Raw genomic sequence first — 25,196 nt, 5'->3', positions numbered from 1 at the left:
GAGATTTGTGCCTTGGGAGTTCTTTCGACTAAGAAAGGAACAGTAAACTGCTTTTGGTGCAAATGGAGAAATGCCATTCCCAGAGGCTTTGGGAGTTGTCCAGGTAGCAGAGCTGCCTGTAGACAAGAGAACAATCAGGATGATTTTGCCAGAGAAGCAGAAACTGGCAGCAGAGGATCAGACAGAGGAGTAATGGCACCATACAAGGAGCTTTAAAGTTTCGCTTATAAATCTCCACCTACTGCATTACCTGAGTCGGTGCAGGGGTTTTTAACTGATAGCCACACATGGCATTTTTTTCCTTCCAAGGAAGGTGCTGCTTTGTCAAAGATCACTACACATTGTCTGATTATTTTTCTCGTTTGACTTTGTAGGGAGAAATAGGCTTTCCTGGAATGCTGGGACAAAAAGTAAGTGGGCATGATATGTTGGGGAGCTGTGTTAAATGCTGAGACAGAGTCAATGAGTGGATTCAGGGATTTCTGAGATGGTGTAAGACATTGAAGGTCTTCCTTGGCTCAGTGACCAGCATTGCCCAACTTGATCAAATTCTTTAGGCTTTTTAGCTTAAGAGAAAACTCAGATTAAGCTCTTTGGTGTTGTTTCTGTTTTTTCCCCAGATTGTTTCTTTAGTCATAAGCTTCCTCCTGTTTAACTGCCCTAATTGCTAAGGTTTTATTCACTTGAAACTAATAAATATTTCCTTCTTGATACTCTGAAACAAAATGGCACTACTGCATATAGCAGTGATAACCCTGACCATTTTTAAAGTCATCTTTATTCTGTACTTGAAAAACAATGGAAGGTGCTGGCTTATAGAAAACCTAAAGGTGGATAATTTCATTACATAATCAAACCATGCCTCTGAAATTAGAAAAGGAATTAATAGTTGCTTCTAGAGAGATTAGAATATGAGTGAATTCACCTTCTTTTCCCTAAGGAACATCTTAACAGCAAAGCAAGATATTGTAAAGGGGTCAGAGAGTTTACCAGCCTTGACCTCTTCAAGTCTCTAAGTGTGTTTCTGATCTCATGTGGCCTCTTCCTTAGGAAAGGATTTTTCAGGGGTATGTGGGTAAATTGTATGAGCTTCTTTTTACTTTATGTTTGTTTTAAACTATTTTATTATAATTTTGGATTTCTAAGAATGAAATGGTGCCAGCATTATCTAGAGGAATCATGTGAATGAAAACCATGTGCATCTGCTGTCTTGCTCGAGGCAGGTAAAACCATGTACTCAATTCCTTCTTCCTTCCCTCTGCACCCACCAAGGGAGAGATGGGCCCCAAGGGACAGTCTGGAGTACCAGGACACAGAGGACCTATAGGAAGACCTGGAAAACGAGGCAAACAAGTAGGACCACGGTGTTTCCTCTTCCTGTGACTCATGGCATCTGTGTGATTGTGTGGTCTAAGCTCTTGTATTATGCACTGTGTTGCATAGGGAGTGGAGAGAAGCTCTAGAACACCTCACAGGCATGCACAGGCTACACAGGAGTTAAAGCCTCAGCTTTAGGGCTGGAGTCTTGTCTGCAGCATTCAGCTCCCTGCCCAGGCAGCATGGGAAAAGTTGTTTTTATCCTGGATTGGTAATGAACTCATTTAATACAATTTGAGCAGATCTTGAAGGCTTCCTTTGAACCCTAAGCAACACAGAGCTATGGTCCCAGCCCCACCTGACAGCTAGAGAGCTCAAAATTATGCTAGCAGAGCTATGTTTTCAGAGTTTCAGGTGAATTGTAAAGACTTGGAATTGTGTGTAAATTGGATATTGACACCACCAATACAACATTTCAGTGGTAGGGGCTTAGCTGGAAGTAGTTTATTTACAGTCTTGTTATGCCCAGCATGGCAAGGAGAGGCACATCCCTGCTTCATTGTTGCTCTGATGAGAACAGGTAATATCTGAAGTGATAAAGTAGCCAATGTGGGAAAAGAGAAAAGTTGGGTGTTAGAGAGGAAGTAATAGATTCCCATGTAAGGGAGATATGAGCAATGTAAGTCTCCTAGATGACCCATAAGAAATATTTTTTGTCCTAGATTTGTCAGGTTTTAAAAGCTGGTGTGTGCTCTTTTTTTTTTTTTTTTTTTTTTTTTAACCCTGTTCATCTGTCCTGCCTATGTGCTGTGGAATATCTTTCCACAGCATAAGAGAAGATGCAGTGCCTGCAGATCAACTTGAACACCATGTACTCCTTATTTGACCTTAGACATTTTGTCACCTTACATGGTGGCTTAATAAACAAGTGGTGACATAAGCATGTCATAATTTAAGACAACAATCAGTGCGACTAAAAGACCTATAGTCTGCCTCTAGATTGGTGTTTCCAGTCCCAAGGCTCAGTACACAAACCCCTTTCTGGTGCTCTGAAAGCAATCTTAGCATTGATTCAGCATGAAAAAGGCTTTCTCTGTAACTGGTGAACCTGCTCTTTCTTCTTTTCTAATCCTTTGAAAAAGCTGGGGAGTAGCATTTTGAGGTTCTGTGGGTCTGAGTGCTACCTTTAAGTGCTGTAGTTGTCTGGCTGTTTGTTCAGCTGAGAGGATAGTTTCCACCAGCATGGGGCCATTTCCTGTCTCTTGATCCAGCTGACATGCCTAGATAAAAGCAGCTAAATTAAGCAGGTGTCACTTCCACTTCCATGTCGAGATATGTCTTGATTAGCTCACTGACTTCTTCAAGTCTCCCTGCCTCTGGGACAGGCTCTTCCTGAAACGTGGCCAGGAGCTGGGAGTCACAAGTCAGAGCCTTACACAGCTGACTGAGATAGAGCACCCAAAGCTTTATAACTTGGGAACTCATCCCAAGCAAACCCCAGTTTAGGGTTTCAGTCCTGAGAAGGAGGAATGACTTAGGGCTTTAGGTAATGCTAGTTTGGAAGAAAGGGCATGAACACAAATATTACCAGTGGGAAAAGCTTCTCCCAGCGCCGTGGACACATGTGAAAGATAAACAAGGCAAAAACATTGAACATCAAGCCTTGCCATTATTATTTAATCCATCAATGCTAAGCAGGAGGGCATTAAGCAATCATCCCTCCAAGCAAGGGACACAGAAAACAGCTTGTTTTCAGTCAGTACACATCTGACTGGCACCGCCTTGTCTCTGTTAAATTGCTGTTGTGTGGAGGAAGGAGATTTCCCACAGTCTTCTCTGGGGCTACAAAATCCTGGTCTGCTAGTTCTGTGTTGCATAATGTAAGAAGTAATTAGAGATCAGCATCACTGACATTCACATAAATCCTGAAATATTTTTATGGCTCAGAGCTTACCTAATAGGATTAAATAAAGCAAATATTCAATTAGTTCTTTATAGACCATGGCAAAATCAGCCTTCCTCTGCTGAAATGGTGCAAGTGAGATTCAAACATATCCATGGAATGCAACATATTATATAACAACAATTGTTTCAGCATGTATTAATATATATGCTTTGCTACTCTTAAATTAGACATGCAACCATTCATTGTATGATTCTGAATGCACATTAACCTGGAATTACACCATCTTCAAGGAAATAATCTCCTTTTTCATTAAAAGAAAGCTTACATAGCACACATCATTTTTATTATCCTAAATAATGATTGCTGTTACATAAAAATCAAGTCAGATATATAAACTTTAAGCTATGTAATGCACTTCTGAAATATAAAACTGAGAAATCCAAGCCTTGGAGAGTATATGAGCAGGAAGGTAAATATAGTTATTTTTAATAAGTGTCACTGTATTAAATCAGGAGCAAAAAATGAGAAGGTGCCAACAGTTCTAGGTTGAAACTTCCAAATGCCTTAGGGTATGGCTGCACAAACAAGCTCCCATGAGGCAAATTAGGACTGATTTTAGAGAATATTAGCATTTGTATGTTAACTATGTGTAAGCCCCTCTCCCACAGGTAATTTTGCAGCATTTATTACTGCTGCCAGAGGGACACCATTTCTCAGCATGGTGTTGCTAAATATTAAGCTGCACTTGTAAGGCCAAGCCCTTGCTTGGCTTGTGATGATTTGTTATCATAGCTATACCCATGGTGAAAGTCAAGGAGATACAGGAATCCAGGCACCTCAAACTTTCTGAAAATAGTGTGAGCGTCAATGTCATTAGTGAGCTTCTGAAAGGCTGCACCCTAAGACTGGGAAATGTCACTGTGGAAGCCCTTGACAACTCCTCAGTGATTTTTCCCCTTTCTTTCTCAGTGGCACTCACTTCTAGAGAGTTACAGGGGTTAACAAGGCATCCTTAAAGAAAGGCTATCAAATGATTGAAGTCAGAGCAGGGTAATTCCTGTCTCCTCACAGGGCAGATCCCTATGACCATTCCCATTTGGGAGCAGAGGTCCTGCCTGGGCACACCTTTCTGTCTCCACAGAGAGGAGAGGAGAGGAGAGCCCCTGTTCCCTGGGGTGGGAACATGAAGCTCATGTTTCTTCTGGCAAATGTCCTGGCTTTCTTAAATGGGAAGCCAGTGCTGGCTGGAAGAGATTGTTACTAATAGCTTAGCCAAGAAATGGATGTCACTTCTCTTCCAGGGACTCAAGGGAGACATTGGACCGGCAGGTGTCATGGGCCCACCTGGCAGGCCTGGCCCTGTTGGCCAGCCGGGCCCCCCTGGACCGTCAGGACTAGGTAAGTCGAAAATGAGGTGACCTCCCCAGGAGTGTCCCTGCTCCCCAGCCCCTCCTGACTCATCAGACACACATAGGCCTCTCTGCACAAAGTGCTGCAGGGCTTTGTTTGCTTCTCCATCTTTGTTTGGTTTCTCCTGGAGGCAGGTCATGTCATCCCTGTCCATTATAAGGACCTTATTTTAATGCCTGCTTTGTGGCTTCTGATGTTTCAGATAAAACCAAAACTAAATCCTATGTGGTCCCTGCAGGATTTTTGTAGATGGGGACAATGAAAAGCCATCTGGCAGCCTTGGAGAGACTAAGTAATCTCCATCATCAAAGGTCTACCTCTCCAGATATCCTGCCTTGCAGTGAAAAACTGTGAGTTCTAATCAGCCAGGACGTGTTCACCCTGTGCAGCTCTGCAAGGGAAAAATAGATGAGATTCAAGTTACGGTGTCATTAAGGAAAAAAAGGGAAGAGAATGGAAAGGGATAGGAGTTGGGGGGGGGAAAGAGAGCAGTGGAGAAAAACTGTCTATATAATTAAATGCTTGAGATCTATGCTCACTGCAATTGTGTGAAATTATGATAAAAAAACTTGTAATAACATAATTGTACATCCTCAGAGCTGTGCATGCACATGAACTCTGGTCAGCTTCTGGGTCCAAACATGGACATGAAGGACAATGCATAACCCACAATACACAATGTCCCCTTCCATTTTGCTTTCCCTTTTCCTTCCCTTGCTTGCATTAGCAGACAGGAGGTCTCTTCTTGTGGTGGTGTGGAAATGGAACATCTGTAAAGCTGGGCACAGCTTCAGAATCTTCATATATCTCATGTCTCCCATTAAGAAGCATCTGTGCTTGAGTAAATTAGATGGAAGCTTTCAGAATGCTGAATTTTCACCATGCTGATGGGAAGGCAGCCAGGACCTTGAGATTACTTTTTCAAGGCTTTATTCCATCCAGAGAAAGTTTATGTGTCAGGGTTATTAATCTTTTTCCTCTAGAATATAAATTCTGATCCTAAAAGGCATTTCTGTAATGGTGCAACTGCTTGCAGTATGACCATATTGGCTCTTAATCTAAATCTGCAGAGCAGTACATCCTTGCCAAAGTTTGAAAGTCAAAAAGCAGTATTTTTTAAAATTAGTGTTTAATTAAAACATTAAAATGTTCCTGTATTTTAAGTTGGGTTTTTGCTGTATAGAAACCTGTGAAACAGCATTGCTCAAGTGGTTGTACAAAGGCACAAATCTAATATGTTGTGGACATATACAGAGACTGACTCTACAAAACTTGGTGCATAGGCACTGTAGAGTGATCTGTGTGTGCATCCCATCTGAATTTCTGTAGCTTCAAACAAATGGCTTGAAGCTAATGGTTTCTCTTTCTCTGTAAAACTGATAGAAATATTCAGAAGGTGATCTGAAATAATACGACCGTGGTAAAAAAATGGCCTCTTTCTCCTGAAGTACTGGAAACAGTGCCTCCCTTTGATTCCTAGTGGATTTGGTGGGAGCTGTGCCTATCTGAAAACTTGGGTAAATGCATAGATCCACCTGACCTGTACTTTTCTCACTAAGGCTGTGTGTGTATGGTGTGTAGTAACCTCGTAACAAGGCAAGCTGGTACTCTGCTTCCTAGGGCAATTCGCAATAGGACCAAAAGGAGAAAGAGGACTTCCAGGGCCTCCAGGGAGATGTCTCTGCAGAACCCCACAGCATATGAGTAACCCATCATATGAGCAATCTGTGTTTGGACACAGCTACCCAAAAGTTCCCGCGGTAAGCAGGTTTTCTGGGAGGGGATGTGAGCAGTTCTGAAGTGCTTTTATTATGGGACGTGTTGGACTCACTAATATTTTTTTGTTTAATAGGAAGATATATAGGCAATGTGTGATTTTTAGAACCCAAAACCCCTGAGATCCAGAGGTGCAAAAGAGTTCAGTCTCATAACTTGTTGTGTGATTGATGTGCTGAAAAGCAGCTGTTCCAAAACTTCAGTAAGGTAGCACGTTTGGAAATATTTTTCAAGACTAAGGGTGCTCTCTTTCATCTACTGCTGTACATATATGATCTGTCCTTTTTATTTCATGAAATCAAAATACATTTCAGATTGGTCACTAAAGTAAGTATACTTTTCTTGTTTGTCTGGGGCTTTTTTAAGACAGTGATTGCAGAATTGAATATTGGGATCAAGCATTTCACATATGCAATAGAGCTTTCTCCCAAAGCACAGACCCTCAATAACAAGAGTTTCCACAAACTGTTAGAATCAGGTGTCTGAGCTCCAGTCTACAGACATACACATTATATAGCTGATTTCCATCTCTAGCCTTGAAAGCATTTTTATGAGAAAATTGGAGAAAATACTTTAAAGGACAAGGCATATGTGAAATGTGGCCTAGCAATTTTTCATCACTGATTTCTTTGGGCTTTATAACTACTGTTTATGTCCTTCTCCTTCTGCTGAGCCCTGCCTCATTATTCTGTGCAGTGTAGCACTTAGTTAGAGATGAAGATGCTCCCTTGCTGCTGTGTGCCAGCATAGCTCAGCCACTCCACCCATGCAAGTGGAAATGGTGTGGTGTCTGGTTGTCTCTGAATGTCAAAGAGCAGCAATTAGCTTTTTTAAAGCCCCACCTGTCATACTGTCAGAAAGCTGTCTCAGTGTGTGGAAGGGACACACTCACAACACCATTAAACTGGGTCATTGAGCTCAGCCTTTTGCACAAGTGTGTTTCAAGTCTTGTCAGCTGTGCCAGCTGCTCGCTCATCCCTGGCTGTGTTGCATTAGAAAAAACCCTCTTATTGTTTTGAAAACATAATGGTGAGAGGTGAATGTGCTGAAATTAAAGGTGCATATCACACCACACTGCATGCAAAAAAAACATCATGTACATTGCAGCCGGGAGAACTCATAGGAGAATCTTCAAGGCTCTCAGTATAATGTATAGATCTTACTCTCCTTCTCTGTCAGGCACAGTTTCCTATCAGATCTTAAAAGATAGTAATAAGAGTGTAAATATCTAAAACACCATACATTATCACTATGAGCCTCCAGGTGCTATTTTGTTGCCAGGAATGTGGGATGGCAAAAAGACAAGGCTTAGTTCTGGAAATGAGGCACTTCTAGAACAGCATTCCCTGTTTTCCTGCCTGCCCCATTTGTTTTACTCCCTCGAGTGCAAATAACACTTTAAATTAAACTAGAGCTTAAACATCACTATTATTTATTCTGTTCAGATCCCCATGTAGCAACTTTGAAGCCTTTCTTGGGCCACTTGAAAGCTCTTGTCAGGGTTCTATAGCTGCACACGGAAAATATCCAGAGATGGTGCTCTGTGCCCTGGCCCTGTAGTTTGCCAAAGCAGCACATCCTCAGGGCCATCACCCATGCACCCAGCAGCTCCTCCAGAGGAGGGCAGAGGCTGAGAAACAAAGTGCTGTTTTTTCTTAGATTCATTCAATTTTTTTCAATCTTGTGCAATTTTAAAGGCTGATATCTGTAATGGTTTGAGACAGCACAGGTTTGCTGTTGATTTCAAGAGAAATTGGAGCTCTGGGGCTGGGCCCTGAGCTCCTGAACACAGTTACAGAATCAGTTCTATGCTGGCTTCCTGTTTGTTTCTTCCTTTCATTCAAGCTGAAGGCATTTTTATTCAATGCTTCTTTAATGAAATTGGCCTTTGTCCAGGTTTATGGGAATGTTCTGCTACGTAAAAATTTCAAGGTAACTTGTTTTTGAAAGAGCCAATTCTGTTTATGCTGGTGAGAATCAGACTCAGACCTAAATCTATTTTGCCCAGAAGCACTCCATTTGCTTTTTCTTAATTTAAAAATGGCTTGAATGTTACAAAAATTAAATTGATTAAGCTGCTGAAGGAAGAGATTATTTCCTAATGCCTTTTACATCCAGTTCCAGTGACTGAGACATTAAAGAAATGGGTAAGAGAGCAGCTTGTCCTAATTTTTTCCATTTTGAACTATATTTTGTCTGGTGTAATTGAAGACTTGGCTTTAGACCATAGTATATGCATATAAAGAAATATGCATTTTAGTGCCAATTAAGTCTAAAGAAAGCACAAAGAGGTAAAAGTTAAGTGAAGGTTGTGTTGAGCCATGCATTATTTATTTTGTAGCTACAAACATGCCTAAAAAGTTATAGTTAATCCACAAAAAACACATATGCTCATTTGGATTTTACAATTGCTTCAGCATCTAACCATTTGAGCATGGTTCTTCTCAGTAGTGATTGTGCACCACTATTTGTATGATTTTTACTTGAGGGTGTACATTTCAAAATAGGGGCCCAGGAAACACCATTCTTTCCATTACTATAGGTTCTCACCTCCTCTCTTTCTGAGAGCAACTGAACTATTTTCCCATATATTATTTGCCTATTTGAAGGTACATATGCCAAACTAGATTCTATGATAATCCAAAGAACTTCTTGAGGTTACCTATCACCTCTTTTTCTGTGCCCCAGATTTTTGTGGTGAATAATCAAGAAGAATTGGACCGGTTAAACACTGAAAACGCGTTAGCGTTTAGAAGAGATCAAAGATCTTTGTATTTCAAGGATACCTTTGGATGGCTCCCAGTCCAGGTGAAAATATGACTGTGGTGTCAGAAAACCCGTGAGTGTATGTTTCTTTTGGAAATACAGAACATACTTCTCTACTTAAGGTGTCATACAGAATCAGTTAAGCAAATGGGGGAAAGCTCATTTTTGAACACTGCCACAACTCTACATAATTCTGTGAATTTTGTTCACAGGAGTCGTAATTACTGAGGAATTAACTCAGCAGTGTTGCAGGTTTTGCTAACCTCCCTGTGACCCACTGGTGAACAAACTAGAGCAGAGTTCAGGGAATTATGGTGGTAAAAAGAGTTTTTATTTAATTCAAAATAAGGCAAAACTCACCAGGGTACAGAGTTGCAGAACTAAAACCCTGCAAACCAAGCTCACATATCTCCTTATTGCTTCAAGGACCTAAGATGAGTCCTGCTGAAATTAGCAACAGGATCCTTCTTGTGTCTACTGGACTTTGGATCAGACTCGGTATAAACTCCCTGACCAACAAATAACAAGATATAAAAACCTGGTTGTGGGACCTGCCCCCCAGAGCTGTTATCCTCTGCTTGCTATCCAGGCTGCTGCTGGTCTGGTTCAGTAACCACTGTGTGTTTGCCTGGCCAGCTCACCCCTTTGTACCCTGTGGATTACCGCTTCGAGGATGGGGGTACCTGTGGAGATGGCATCGTGCAGGATGGGGAGGAGTGCGACGATGGCAATGCAGTTGTGACTGATGACTGTATAAGTAAGTGACAGCACAGCAGGAGGGGCTTCTTCCTACCAGGGAAGGTGCATTAGTTGTACCACAGGGTACACTGCTTGTGTGTAGGAGAGCTTGTGTGGTTTGTGGATCAAGTGCAGGCCTGGGGAAAGGGAGGCACGACGGCCAAAGGATGAAAACTGAGGCTTCCATGCATGTGGATGGCACACACCAGCACAGGACAGAGGTGACACCAGCACTTCTCTGCATCCTTGCTGAGTCAGAGACACTGCATTTCGGGGGCCATCCAGCAGCTGGTTTACACACACACCTTTCCTGGGGGCTGCCAGCTCTCTCTAAAAGATGTAGCACACCTTTGCAGTGCAGCACAGCCCTTGGGATAGACACAGTTTCTTATGATAAAATAGATCCTGAGTCCAGAAACACCACTTTGGATTTTGTTATTCACTTACATAGGGAAGGTGTTGGCCCGCTACCTCCACTATCAGGTTTACATAACATTTAATTCATGTCTACTCCATCTTCCTTCCATTTTGCTGATTGTGGATAGTAAAGACCATATAAGCATTTGAACAGCTGTGGTAACCTTCACTTCCCCCTCTCAGTTACTTTTACATCTTGAATCCTTCCCTAGAGCACAGCCCTACACCATCTCCACATAGTAGGTTTGGTGCTCTGTTGTTCCCAGCAAAGCGACGCTTCTTTACATTTCAGAGCAGTATCACCCAACGCTGAAAGATGCATTTTTTTATTTATATATCACTCAAATTTTCAGCCTGACTTTGAAAATGGGGTGTATGCAGCCATGCCCTGTGCAAGTTTCTTCATCCACCTGTCCATCACCACCCTTCCCCTTATGACTTAGGAATCCCAGCCAACTTCTTGATGTCAACAGGAAAGAGATTTTAAAGGGAATTCTGTCTCAACAGGTCTAGGGAGACATATAAATAAAAGCCCTGCTAAGCTTGCCTGACTGTAGAGTAGTCCAGAGAGACAGCAGGATCTCTTCTGTTTCCAGACATGACTAAACAATTAAATTAGAATTTGCAATCAGCTGTGGGGAGCAAGCATGCTGCAAGACAGTGTTCACTAGTTCTAGTGCCAGCAAAATTGTGCACTCTGTGTCTGAGGGCACATTGTGTTATCTGTGCTATGCATTGGGCAAAGCCTCAATGGAGGCCTTGCAATACACAGATTTCTGACACTGATGTGACCCATCGTTGAGTTATTTGGAAATGAGCACACTGTCATCATTCTTCTCCTATAACTGAACCAAAAGGAAAAGGCTAACTGAATGTTAAATGGATTTTGTTGTAAAAAAGGCTTGTTGGTCTTAGAAGCATCAATTTCTGACAAACACATCCTTGGTGCAATAAATTAATAATTTCTATTTGTAAATAACCTACTTTAGCCTCTTATAAACTCCCTGTTCCTGACTGTCTGTTTAATCCTTTGCTTAACACCAATAGATTCTCCCAGAAGATGTCAAAGGGATTTTAACTAAATGAATTTTTCATGTTAGAAAGTCATTCTCAATATGCTGAAGATATCAAAATCAAAGTCCAATTGCTAAAATGGCAAACAAACCCACAAATTACTGCAGCCTACATGTCAGTCACCATGAAAAAATGTGACAAATCCCACTCACGCTCAAGTCAGTAGGAGTCAGCAGTGGGAAAAACATGGTTTTGGCAACCTATGAAGAAATTTTATTTCTTCATAGACGGGCTGCATAATTCCGTTCATATGTGGAAATTCACAGCAGACAAACATAGATATTGCACAGAATTGGGTAAAGGTCTAGGCTGAGAATTTCAAACCAGTTAACCACCTAAGATTACTTTTTTGAGATTGTGACTTCCCCGAATCATTTATGTTAACGGTATTTTATACTTCTCTGAACTTGTTTTGCTGGTAATTTTCTATGGCAATAGTAAGTTTTGGATAAGTGCTGTTGTAATTAGTGATTCTGTAGTACTTGTTTTCAGTATTTATCCACTCTTTCCCTTCATCACTAAAATTAGGCTAAAAAGGTACATTCTTTCTAGTGAAGAGTACTGCTCCTCCCAAGACAATCCTTACAGAATACCTTCCCCAAAATATCTTGCTTTATATTTAACCCTTAAAAAGCTACTTCCACTTACTTGACCTGTTTCTTTTACATGTGAAGTGCCTGGAAGGTATTTATTTCTTTTTTTCACTAGGGTGCCGCCGTGCTTACTGTGGAGATGGCTACAAGCACGAGGGGGTTGAAGACTGCGATGGGATGGATTTTGGATATTTGACATGTAGAACATACCTTCCTGGGTATGTAAGAGGAAGTCTTGACTTTGGTTTGGTGGGTTTTTTTTGGTTTGTTTATAGAAGGGGGTTTTGTCTGTGTTTTCCCTTTTCTTTTTTTTCTCTTTTCCAGCTTTAAAACAGAAGAGTTTCACCCACTTAAACCTTATTCCACTGGGACCACTGCAAGTAGCAGGGAAGAAAGGGTCTATCAAATTATTTTCTATATCATTAAGGGCTAAATCACATTTCACAGTAAGAAGTACATGCCTCTTACTGTACAAAATGAATGAAGGTGGCATAGACCTATGTTTGCCCATTTCTTGCCAAGATTTCCTTATCTGGTCACATTAATGTCCAGCCATAACATAAGAAGAGTAGGAAAGATGATCACCCTGAAGGAAAAAAAAAAAAAAAACCCACACAACATCCAAACCACAGACTTGTACTGACCTCTTGCTACCCTTCCTATTAATGGGTACTCTAGGGGTGTATTTGCTTCTGAATCAATCTGTCAGCTTTTCCAAGGTGCAGGAAATTCATTCACCAGCAGATGCAAAGCCATGCATCTGTGTAGCAAAGTCCTTCATTTAAAACATCTGCTTACTGTTAACTTGCCTTCTCTGCCTTTGTTTAGGCAGCTTCCTCTGGTCAGCGTTTTGCCTCCAACAGCAGCACCTCTATTTAGCTGTCAGGTATTGTTACTGGCTAACAGGAAACATTTAATTTGCAAATTAAATTACGTGCAGAGCCCTCATCATTCAGGGAACAATAATGTGCTAATTGACAGGAATAAGAAACCACAGGATGTCTTTGTAAATCTAGTGCTGTGCTAATCCTTCCACAGTAATTGTTGAAGCACTTTTGGTATAAGAGATTACTAAAATCCAGACCAGTCAACCTGACAAAACTGAAACATTTTACAGAGACCTCATCTTCAGACAGTGTGGAGTTGTTCCCTACTGTGAAAACCATTCCCTTCTAAGAGTCTGAAATTTGGTGCCCAACATAGCACCATAAAAGCTTGAGGAAAACTTTATAAATTTCACTTTGCTTGTCTATTCAAGTTGTGAAGAGCAACTGAGATCTTTTATTTTTGTGTGTAGTCTGCAAATTATCTGCCAAACTAAAGAAAAAGCTGTGAATCATGAGAAAAATGGGCTGAATATGTATGATACTCCCATGGGAGTTTTACCCCAAAGTAACCTTTCCTCCAAGAGCTCTGCTGCAACTGGTTTTCCCATTTTTTATTCTTTCCAGCCCACAGATCCCTCCTCCTGTTTCACACACCTTCTCTTCAGATTTTATGTTAGTCTGAGAACGTGGGTTATCCTAGGACATAGTTTTAAAGCTGCTTAGTCCATAGCATGATGTTGTGGATGGGTTATTCACTTAGACATTCCAGCAATAAAAACCTCATTTAAATTCTTATTGACAGTTCTGGTCAGGTCTTCAGTAAGTAGAGTCACTGCTCAGTTTAAGTCAGTAGAAAGACAAAATCTCTCATTTTCCTTATTTTGCAAGGATTCTTCAATTCTCTCTTTCTAAAATTATTTCTAATGTGGGAATGTGTCACTCTCATTATATCAAGTACATGAAAAAGAAGTTAAAGGACAGGCACAGTCACGCCTGCTGAAACTATTGGTAATAACTGGAAACACATTTAACTCAGAGCCTCAGATATTTTGTTCCACAGCTCCTGTGGGTGAGCGCCAGGGCCTTTTGCATCCACCCCCATGAAATGCTCTAGTCCTGATGCCAACAGGGATTTTATTTTTTCCCATTGACATTACTGGGAGTTGTCTTCACTCACAGTTTCTCCTGGACGCCTGTTTTGCTGACAGAGGAGAACAAAGTCGAGCACTGATGAAAATTGCCCTCCTATTTTGTTTCCCATATGTTGCTGCATATGTGTATTCTGAGGTTCTTCACTCCTACGGAGAGTTACATGCAGGAACCGTGTAAGTGAACCATGCCATGCTTTGAGACTGAGATATTCTCTTTTATTCTAGGTCTTATGGAAAATTGCGCTGCACTTCTTACTGCTACATTGACTCTACACAGTGTCGATACTTCACATGAGGGGAGCGGAGGTGGGTAGCATCCCACAGGTAGTGGTGCTACACTATCACCTATCCAAGAAGGACTGGGACAAAAAAAAACCCCACCCACCTCTGGGAAAACAAAGACACATCATGCTGCTGATGGCCATTCTGATATTTTTTTTTTAATATAAATTTGTCAGATAGGGAAAAATAGGACCACTGCATCCTGTCTTAAAAGAGAAATAAATGTCAAACAGTGTGTGCCAGTGAGACTTCCATGAGGCTGCAGATGGCAACTTGCTCTCCATCACAAAAGCAACATTAAACTACTGGAAGCTGAGTTTCATTTATCAGGAATGTCATATAACAATTACCTCGACTTAGCACTGTTAAACCCAAATATAATCTTTTCAGGGGTTTTGTCTTTAACCCTTCTCTACATAAACACAAAGCATATCTTGGATGCGGTGTTTAGAGGGACTTTCTCTTTTATTACAATATGAACTTAGCAAGTGTTGTATCCACAAGAGATGACTTCAGCAACTGTAAGGTTACCAATGCTCCTTCATTGGTCAAAGGAGTTAAAGTTCTTTCAGAATCAGCAAATCAGTCAAATAAGCTGGTTAACATCACCTTCAGGTGAAGGTGTTGTCTGTGTGTGTCCGTGCACTACAAGCAGGCACAGGAGACCAGCAAAACACACCACAAAAGGACAAACTGGACAAATAAACTGTGAAATAGCCCAGAAGTTCTCTTCCAGGAGAGAAGGAGGGAAGATGAAGAAAGAACATATTTCTGTATTTTTCTCCTCTGTGCTGAGCTGGCTGCGCTCTGCCTGACCCCAAGGGGCTGGGACAGTATCAGTTCCCTGCCTGAAACCACAGCCATGTACACATCATCTTCTCTCTGGTGTCCACACTGGAAGGTCTTTGCATTTGTAACCTCTTGTCCCCCCAGCCATCATCACTCAATTCCCAGTTATCCCCTGTGCTCCCTCCCCCTCTGCCACTGGCTGTTTCCACCACCATGTGCCCCAGTGTATGTGCTCACTTTTGTATCGCTGTAAATCAGACTGCGGAGTAGCGCATTCATGGATGCTCACTCATGCAGTGCAATGTACATGTGGGTTTTTGTTTCTTGGGAAGGTCTCAACTATATCCGCTCTGATTGGAGTCAAGGTAATGATATACTTATTTATTAGCGAGTAGTAAAGAGCAAATTTCACATGGAAAGCATATTAAATGTTACGTGAAAAAGGGTCTATAACAGAAAAAGAAACCAAGAACTTGCAGAATTCAGGACTAAAAGCCTTAAAACTAGGCATTATTTTCATACAAGCCACTCTTTCCTGCTTTGTGGTAAATGTTGTACAGGACTGTGTGAAATATGTGAGTTATCTGTGCTGGTGACAGCACTGCAACAGCTGCACTGACACTGGCACTTCTGTAGAGGTTAAATAAAGGTGGATGTTGTATTATAATGATAATGCATTAAAGCAATCAAGAAACACATGCAACTTTTACCACCCAACTAGAAGATTTTAACTATGTTTATATAAAGTGATATTGGAAATCACCAATTAGCAACAAAAAAAAAGAAAGAAAATTTGTGTACTCTTCATGACTATCACTTACCTGGGCTATTTATGTTGCTATGAAGCCAAGTCACCAGCCCAGATCAACAGTTTAATTTTTTTTTTTCTTAACTGAGGTCTTAATAAAAGGTCTAGGAACCACTGGGACAAGAAAATTGCCACAGACTCTGGAAATCTGGGCACTAGCACAGCTGCCTTTTTAATTTCCTGTGCTAGTGCAAGTAGCAGGTTCCAGCAGCATCACACCACGAGGAGCAGGTTCTGGTTGCTGGGATGCTCTCGAGGTCAAACACACTCCCAGCAGCACATCCTGCTGGCCATCCCTCCAGCTGAGCCTGTGGCAGAATCTGCTGGTGTTACCATCCTGGTAACTCCATCTGAACTACTCCATCTGAACTACTCACCTTCTCCAAGGAGTTAATCTCAACCCCCCAAAAGGCTGGAGACTCTGAGAAGTTGGTAATTCCAGTGGCTTTTCACCTTCAGTTTTCAGCTGGATTTTTTTTCATTAAAAGCTCCTACCTCCAAAGGACATTGAAATAGCAAAGTTAAGTGCATGGATAATAGAATATGTAAACAGGAGATGTGATCACCCAGGTAAAACTGGGTTTTACTGCTGCTCACGTTCAGAAAGGGGCCTATCAGCCTGGTCAGTCTGGGAACACTTACACAGCATGAATTTTAAATGGACAAAGCAATGTAAAATAAAAGAAAACAAAACAAAGTTTCATACTACCATTACTGTCTTACTCCCCTCAGAAGATAAAGCATGACAAAGACACCTGGGAGGGTGTAAAGTATATATGATTTAAAATGCTGCAAAAGAAATCCTTTGCCCTCATTACTGGCATACCTGATTTATCATCAATTGGGTATTCTTCAGCTGGGTGATGCCTAGTCTGCTGTAAATTGTCTTCTCTCCTTCTCTGAGTTTGGGAACTTAAAACATCGTGCCAAGAGTGGTTCAAAAGTTAATTGGAATATTTCAGTTCATTGGACTTTTGTAGCAGCATACACTTGTGGGAGAGTTTTCTAATGATTAGTATGCAATTCTAGGCAAGTACAAAGCATTATGCCATGCACTGTTTTAATGTATACAGAAAAATCTGGCTTGCACTTAATATATGATTAAATGTATGTAATTGCCTATTGCGTATATTAGCAGCTCATGTCAATAAATCATGCTACCTTAGTTCCCCTACGTCCTTACTTTCACTTATTTAATTTTGGGTTTAACAGCATGGTTTTTAAATGTAATTACCTAGTTTAAGATGCTGGGGAGGGAAAAAAACATCTCTATTCCCATGCCTGCTGCCTCTCCCTGCTTGCTGTGGGATTCAATTCTGTGTGGGCACAGTGATGTGCGCACAGTCTGGGAGTGTGACTGTGCATCCCTGCTCCTGGGCTTGCCACTGCCTCATCCCCAGACTGACCCCTGCAACATGCCATGGGCAGAACAGCTCCACTTCCATTGATTTCTGATTGGAACCTGCCATGTACTTGTTTTTAATAAGGGTTTGGGCTGTGGTTTAGGGGTTCTCTCCTCCTGCTACCTGAAAATGCATTTACTGGCTGCTTTGTAACTCTCTATCAGAGGCTGAGCTGATGGCTGTGAAACAGAAATCAACAGCCTCGGGTGCTGATGGACAATGGGAATGGTGATGTTGACACCTGGGATTTGGACACTCCTGGAAACTGGCACCCGGGCCAGAAGAGGGTCCTGCCTTGCAGTAGCAACCTGAGAGTCAGTTGTCCCAAGGCTTCTGTGTATAACAGGGAGTTCCAGGCAGTCCTGCCTGTCCCCAAGGGAAAAGGAAGTGCATTGACAGACAGAGAATAAGTGAGTCTATTTTCTGCCTGTTCTTTCTAAAAACTCAGCTTCTGTGACACTCAACTCTCTGGCACCCAAATGCATATGTCATTTCTCCCTTCCCTTCAAATTGTTCAAAATTGTAGCTGTCAAGGCTGTCTTTGCCCATAAATCTGACCATGCACCTCATCTCCTTCTTTCTTTCTTCTTATTTCCTCTAAAAGCACCAAAGTTCATATCCTTTGTAGCCTCCTGGAAACTCTGCAATGCCTTTGCTGCTCTGCTGGGTTTTATCAGCTTCTCTTTCAATTTCTCACACCATCCCTTTTCTAACATCTTCTGCTTGTGACAGCCCTGCCATATATCACAGCAAAGCCCCTAGGTCATGGTCCCTACCTTCTAAAATGTGTAGGATGCATTTCCCACTTCAGCCCCATCCATTTGTACAAGGAGAGAGGGGATTGATGGTTATCCTTAAACTGCAGGTCTCCAAGAGCTGTCCTTGAGCACCAGCTGTTTATGAGGAAAAACAGTAATAAGACCCCAATCAGCTGCATTTGGGGACAATTCAATACACTTGGCTGCCACATACAATCAATCAGGAGATGTATTTTAAAAAGATGACCAAAATAAACCCAAGAGAAGGAAATCAGTGCTGTGCTGTGCTTTTTTGCTGATATTTAAGTCTACCACACAAAATGCTGCAAGGTGATATTTAAAGAGCTATTGGAAAAATGACATTTTAATTCACAAAAGGTGAGGCAATGAAAGCACTTTCTAAAAGGCTTTCAAGTTCTTTCTCTGATAGCTTTTGCCTAAGGAGATGGATATGGCAAAGCAAGGGTCCCTTCCCTGGAAACAATTCCCTTGCAAGGAAAGCACAAAATAATGGGCTATTGAATTCTGCTACAGGCAGCATAAGGTACTGGCAAAAGGACAGACAACTGGTGAATGCAAAATTTAGATCAGGAATTTGGATCAGAGTAACTGATGCTTATTAATCTGGTAAGAGATCATACAACTTGTAGACAATTAGAGCACTGCCAGGCCTTAACCAAAGAGAGAAAAGGAACAAAGCCTAAGCAAATGAGCCATTTGTGTCTTTAATGAACATAGTCAGTGAAAAACCCCCACAATATTAATATGTCCAGTTACATGCCCAGCAATGTGCTCTATGCAGAAAGCTGGTGTCACTCCAGGGCCGAAAAGGCCAGAGCAAAGCCTGGGCACATGCTTTCATCGCATCAGTAATTACTGGGGCATTAAGGACGATGGCCCTGAACCAGCCCAGCTAAGGAAGGCTGTATTTGAAAGGATGGCCAGGCCAAATTATATTAGAGGAGTGTACTTCTGATGGAAATTACATTAGTGGCTACTTTCCTCCCTCCATCCCTGACAAAATCTTGGCACTTAAAAGGCACTGAGTTATAGTCCTGGCCTTTTACAGCTTTTAATTCACCCTGACAGTTTCCCTGAGCATCTGAGGGAGGGTCCAGTTTGGATGCATAATCTTTTCCAGTGACAGAGAAGAGGGTTTAAACAGATATATTTTGCTGCAGCCTTCCCACACACTACTGAGCAAGTGGCCCTCCTGCATGGAAGTGCTGCTCAGGATTTTCTTTGGAAAGGAGTGGGAAGGAGAATGATGGAGCTGAACCACTCAAAGCCACTGACAGCAAAGCCGAGGGATGCAGCAGGGCATTGCATGGAGCAGGAGCCACTCTGGCCAGTGTGGCTGGGGTGGGAAGGGGCCTCATGCTGCCACATGTGCACCAGAGCATCTCATGTTCTTCAGGAAAAGCTGTCTGCAGTGCTGTCCCCAGGGCTAATGCTGCTGGTAGTATGTCCTGCAGGACACAGGGAAGGACAAAGCACTCCCTGAGCTGTTCTGCAGGTGCAGCTGGGAGCCTGCCTGGCTGGTCTGTGATAATACAAACACAGAGGTTTGGAGTCTGAGTTAATGGCACAATAAATCAGCCAGGAGGAAGAGGAGGTAACATTAACCTACTCACACAGCTGCATGTTTAGTATATTTAGAAACTTGGCAACTGATCACCCTCTCTTAGCTGGTCTAAATTAGCTGGTCACCAGCTGGTCACCATTCAATGAGGGAATAAAGTGACATCAGCATCAAATTCAACCCCTAGCAAGATTTCTTTGACCCTTGTGTCAGGTGTGGATGAAGCTTTCAGAACTCGTCTTGAAGAGCAGTAAGAGCCCTGTCAGGGTCTATAGCATCCTCTGTAGGGTAGACAGGGGAGTGGGGGTTGATGGTTATTCACTGTCACCCACCTGGGAGGAAGAGGCACCCAGTGGAATTTCCCACTGAGCCACCTCAGAGTGCTGACTTACTGTGGAAATGCAGGCACGTAACACTTACTTTCCTTTGCCCTCCTAACCAGAACACCCCCAATCTGGTGGAGCAAGGAGAGAACTGCTTGAGAACCTCATTTGTTTCTCAAACCCTTTGTGGGATCCCAGAAACTCTTTAGTGACTTATTTTGTTTGGAAGAGAAGAGCTGCCATTGCCCCCTGCCTTGCTCATTTCAATTAGCCCCATGAAACTCATCAGCAAGAGATAGGAGAGGCTGTGCTGAGCCAGTCAGACATTTGGGGCAGGTTATATTTGGTGCTTCCCATGCCTTCCTCTCAGAGGTTATTTGATGGACAAATGGGGATATAGAGGAGCCTGGCAACCCTGATGCTTCACAGCAATGTAAATTTCTTTTGCACATTTCCACTGGGTTTGACATTTTACCTGCCTGGCACTACTACTGCTCTGAGGACAGGATGTGCCAAGAAAGAGAACATTGAGGACTGCTCAGGTTTTGAGTTGTTAGCAGATTTAAAGAGGAGGATGACTGATGAGAGGTGAGAAACAGAATAGTTCAGGTGACTGAACTGTACAGAACTGGCTGGTTTAGATGTGTGTATTATGGGCAAAGATCTACAGGGGATTGTGAAATACAATGAAATGCTGGGTTTGAACTGTGATGCCCCAGTACGTTCAGATAAACCATCATAAACCACATGGTGGCTGTAGTGACAAGTTACAGTTTTGTGTCATTTGAGCAGAGGTTGGTTGTCAAACCAACCCCAGCAGCAGCCCCAAAAGCAGAAGCACGGGACCAGTGGGAAAAGCTGGCAATCTCGCTGGTCTTGGTAGGCACAGTGAAGGGCAGAGAGGCTCACTCTGTGCCAGGACTTTTCGAGCAAGACAATATCTGGTGTGAAAGGCTGCAGGATTACAGCTTCTAAATAAAGCTCCGAGAGCTGTACCTGTTGCTGCCTGAGGCAGCAAGCTCTGCCTTATGCTGCCTGAGACTGAGCTGTTATGCTAACTTAAGACGTCAAATATTTGTCCTCTGCTCCACACTGTCACATTATTTGATGAGCAATTATGTCCTGCAGGTTTGTCAGGGAGTAACCACCTGGCAGGGATAATTAAACTGCCTATGGAATAAATAGCTTGACATGAGAGAGTTTGTACTGGGTACTGGCAAAGAAGAGAGCCCTAAGGCCACGCAAATAATGTGTTTCTTCCTCCTGCATTAGGCATTCAACTATCTGTCAGGCCATTTGCAAGGGAACTGCCCCTGTATTTTGCAGCCCTGAGGATGGCAGGGCTCCAGCTGCAGGGTAAAGAGAGCTAAATCTTCCTGCCAAAGCTCCCAAAAGGCCGTGGGGGGGGGGGGGGGGTCTGCAGCACGGTGGGGGTGATGCTCTTTGTTTGCAACACTCACATCCACGTTTCCTGGCAGGGTGATCTGTTTGGTGAGCACATCTATATGTGAAGGCTGATAACGTCTTAATTTCTGCTGTAACCACGGCAGATTAATTGCATCGGGGTTTGGGAGTGGAAGGAGTTCCCCCCACAGCCTCAATACCTGTGGCTCAACTGAGGCTGAGGGACCCAGCTGTAATTTACCAATGTGGTTATATATGTCTTATATTTATTTAGGGATATAAACAGAACTTTCCAGACCCTGCCTTGGTTCCACCAAACTTTGAAGCTTGTAAGAAACTCCTTTAAGACAAGACTCCCTCCCTTCGTCCCTATTTTTTTTTTTTTGTCTCTTTCTGTTTTAATAAAAAGGTGATAGCAAATAGCTATTTTTGAAAAGTTCCACTGGTGTAGGAATGTCCTGGTTTTATATGTTCTTAGACCATCAATAGAAAAGAAAGTAGAGCTCTATTTGAGATGGTCGGTAGACAAAAAAATATGAATGTGGACAGATAAATCCTCTCCCTGGATGGATAACAGCTACATACTTACAAGCTGGGAACGTTGCCTGATGATATAGGGTTAAGAAAATGTAAATTAATATTTAATTACTTTATCCAAAGCGGAAGAGCTTGGACAGGAGGGAGTCCTATTTCAGAAGGAGTGTAGTCCGGATAGATGAACTCTCCACACAAGACTTACGTAAGTGAATAAAGTGCTATATGAAGAAACTTCTGGGCTGGCTGACAAGAAGCATGTCCAAGTGTTTTGAAATAGCCCAGGGTTTTCCCCAGATTCTGCCCAGGGGCTGCTTTGAGCCCCAGGGGAGAGCAGCCTGCTCAAGGTGACTGATGAAGTGTAAGGTGGGGATAAGTAACAGTGACTATTTATACTCTGAGAGTGCACTGTAGATGGAAGGTGACAGAATATAGACCCTTAAAAGACTCGTGGGGAAGGAAAGGGAATTTAGTAAGCTGGACTGAATAAATAATGAAATGTCCTGGCATGGTCCACTGAGTGACTGGGACATTCAGTACATCCCAACAAGGAGAGGAGCACGTGCAAGAAGGTTCCTGTGCCCAGGTGCACATCTGCTGAGGCAGAACTGTCAGTGCCTCACACCACGGCCAGGGGCACAGAACAAAGCTGTGTTGGAGAGCAGGCCTCTTGCTCCTAGTGAGGGGGGTTTTGGCAAGAAAGCCTCTCCCAGCTGCCCCAGGGCTTGGAGGGGTGCAGGTTTCACAGACATCCACAGCACCCTGCTGCACCCAGCCATGTCCTGCTCATGGGGCAGGGCTGCTCGGTTGGTTTGGGAAAGCTGGCTGCTGCTCCCTTGTGCGCTACACGGAGCACTGGGCTCCGGTACCTGAGGCCACAGATCCGCTGCCACGTCTGGGAGAGAGCGAGGTGGGCGAGGGGCGGCAGCGCAGCAGAGGCGGCACTGCCCAGCTCCGCCCAACTGCAGGAAGAGGTTGGGTACCAGCTGCTAAGCAAGACAGCAATGGAAAGCTATGACCTATAGGGAACTACTATAGGGAGCCATATCTGCTCTCTGAAGACTACAGATGAGCTGGCAATAGCAGCACTGGAAACAGATGCTAAACTGATTGGAAGTTATTTTGGCAGAAAGCCATAGCTGGAGCTGGAGCCCTGGTACAAACAAATTGATGCAAAATGCATTTCGGAGTCTCAGATCTGTTTGATTTTGGGAAAACAGCTGTTCTCTCTTTAGCATTACTGTAGGGCTTTGCTCAGGCCACACACCAGTGCGTCTTGCTGAAAGCAGTGAGGTACAGGCAGATAAAGCAGCAAAATGCTGCTGGCTGGCACCAGCACCCACTGGGGAAGCAGCATCTTAGTGAAGCTCCTTGGCTGACAGCTCTGGAAGGCTGTATTACCAATTTCAGCTCCTCCTGCTACAGGCAGAACTCCTGCACTCATGGTGACACCACCCTAGAGTTGCAGGTAAACAATGAAAGATCCTGAAGAAATTTTATGAGACGTTGGAAGCTGGGACACCAATAAAGAAATACAGGCTGGTAAAAGGTGAAGACTAGGGGAATGACAGAACACAACAAAAGCTGGAAAAGCCTTTTTCTCTAATCCCCAGACTAGGGTGTTGAGCCTGTAGTGCCATCAGTGCAGTCTTTCTGAGAACCATCCCCTCACAGGAGCAGGGCAGGGAAGCTGGAAACTTTCTAAGGCTGATTTTTTTTTTTTTTTTGGCAACACACAAAAAATAAATCTAAAACCTGTGTTAGACACAGGAGGAGTGGAATAAATATCTGTTCACTAAGAAATATATTTGGGTCAATGTATTGAAATATTAAGAAAAAACATATGGTGACATCTTGGACAAAAGCATTCAAATGGACAGACACTTAACTTGGCTGCACCAATGTGTGGTGTACTGCAGCATGTCCTGCAATTCCTCTTCTCAGTCCTCGTATTTGTGCTTGATTCTTACTCTACCAGTTCTCAAATGATAAAACTTTTCTTTCTGTGTCTAAAATTCAGGGAACAATTTTGCATAAATGTGTTAAATTGTTGTTTAAAATTTGTACTCCAGGTTTTGCTGTAGTGCTGAATTATGGTCCCATATTGTGCATTTCAATAGCTTTTTATTTCCTAGAGGTCAGCAAAACTGCATGCCAGGCCCATGCTGCCCCCAGAGCAGGCAGGGTTTCCAGCTGGGCCAAAAGGAAACCAGCCCACTGAAGGCTGCATTCTGCCTCGTTGCATTGGTCATCACTTTGGTGCTGTGAGCTTGCACAGTCTTTCCCTCTTAAAATCAGAACACATGGTTTTTCTCCATACAGATGAACCCTAAGGAAAAAAGAATATTTAAGGATATTTTGGTTATTACAGAATCTAATGTGTCCTCTTTGACCTCCCCATTTTAACAGCAGCACCTGTGCGTTCCTACAAACCCTACATGCTCAGCACACCAATTTCTTATTTTGAACCATGGATCTAGATGACTGCAAGGACAGGAATTTAGCAGCCAGCATCACATGCTCTGACCTTTACTAACAAATATGGCAAACTGTCAAAGCTGGGGCTCTTTCTGCAGCTCATCTGGGATCCTGTAGCAGCAACAGATTCACTTTTCTGATCAGCAGAAGTGGCAGTGAGGTGACACTCGCCTGGGAGGTATCCTTTTGTGCATGGGATTTCTACCAGAACATGTCTGTGCAGGGCTGCTGGTCTCTGGCTGTTCAGGAGAATGAGGCAGTTTGCAGAGGGGACTGACCACTCATGCTCAGCCCTTGCTGAAGCAAATACAACTCATGGCCTTTCCAAGGATGATGCTCTGGGGCCAACTGCAATTAGAAGGGCACAGAATCTCCTGCATCCCATGGGAGACAGCAGCTCTAGCTGAGCAGTGCTGCTGCAATGGGATATGTACAGCCCATCCCACCCCTGCCACAAGGCTGGTTAGGCATAGGCAAGGTCTCTTCTGTTGAGAAAATACCTCTGCCACAGCCCAGCTCTCTGCCTGGTTGTTGCCATTTAACAGAGGGACTTGCCCTTGCTAGAGACACGACTGGGTATCACAGCTCTGCTGTCAGGTCCATGCTGTCTTCAGATGGAGAAAGAAAAGGGAGAGGAAAGGGATACGTTCCACCCGCATTAAGGAGCGCCAGTCCTTACTCGCATCTTGAGATGAGCACACAGGAGTTGCTGAAGCCTTTGAAAGCTCTATGGAAGAGATGCAAGTCCAAGGACAAACAATACATGTAATTTGAAAATACAAATTCCTCTCACACTGCCCAGCTGGGTTTAGTAACTACAATCTTCCCATATTTACACTGGCCAAGGACCCACAACTATG

General features: G+C 43.0%; 1 protein-coding gene across 1 annotated transcript in view; it reads left to right on the top strand.

Moving 5' to 3' along the window:
- The window catches only part of COLQ (collagen like tail subunit of asymmetric acetylcholinesterase), a 38,757-nt gene extending 24,487 nt beyond the window's left edge, over positions 1-14,270 (top strand). The window contains exons 10-17 of the mRNA XM_053949526.1: positions 375-410; positions 1,273-1,353; positions 4,525-4,621; positions 6,254-6,393; positions 9,098-9,217; positions 9,812-9,932; positions 12,113-12,215; positions 14,201-14,270. Of these exons, the coding sequence (XP_053805501.1) occupies positions 375-410; positions 1,273-1,353; positions 4,525-4,621; positions 6,254-6,393; positions 9,098-9,217; positions 9,812-9,932; positions 12,113-12,215; positions 14,201-14,270 (768 nt within the window). The remainder of the gene's footprint in view (positions 1-374; positions 411-1,272; positions 1,354-4,524; positions 4,622-6,253; positions 6,394-9,097; positions 9,218-9,811; positions 9,933-12,112; positions 12,216-14,200) is intronic.
- Positions 14,271-25,196: the final 10,926 nt, after the last annotated feature.

The sequence above is a fragment of the Vidua chalybeata genome, chromosome 1 (assembly GCF_026979565.1).
Source record: "Vidua chalybeata isolate OUT-0048 chromosome 1, bVidCha1 merged haplotype, whole genome shotgun sequence".
In the NCBI taxonomy this organism is placed as follows: domain Eukaryota; kingdom Metazoa; phylum Chordata; class Aves; order Passeriformes; family Viduidae; genus Vidua; species Vidua chalybeata.
This window is presented reverse-complemented; position numbering and strand designations above follow the sequence as displayed.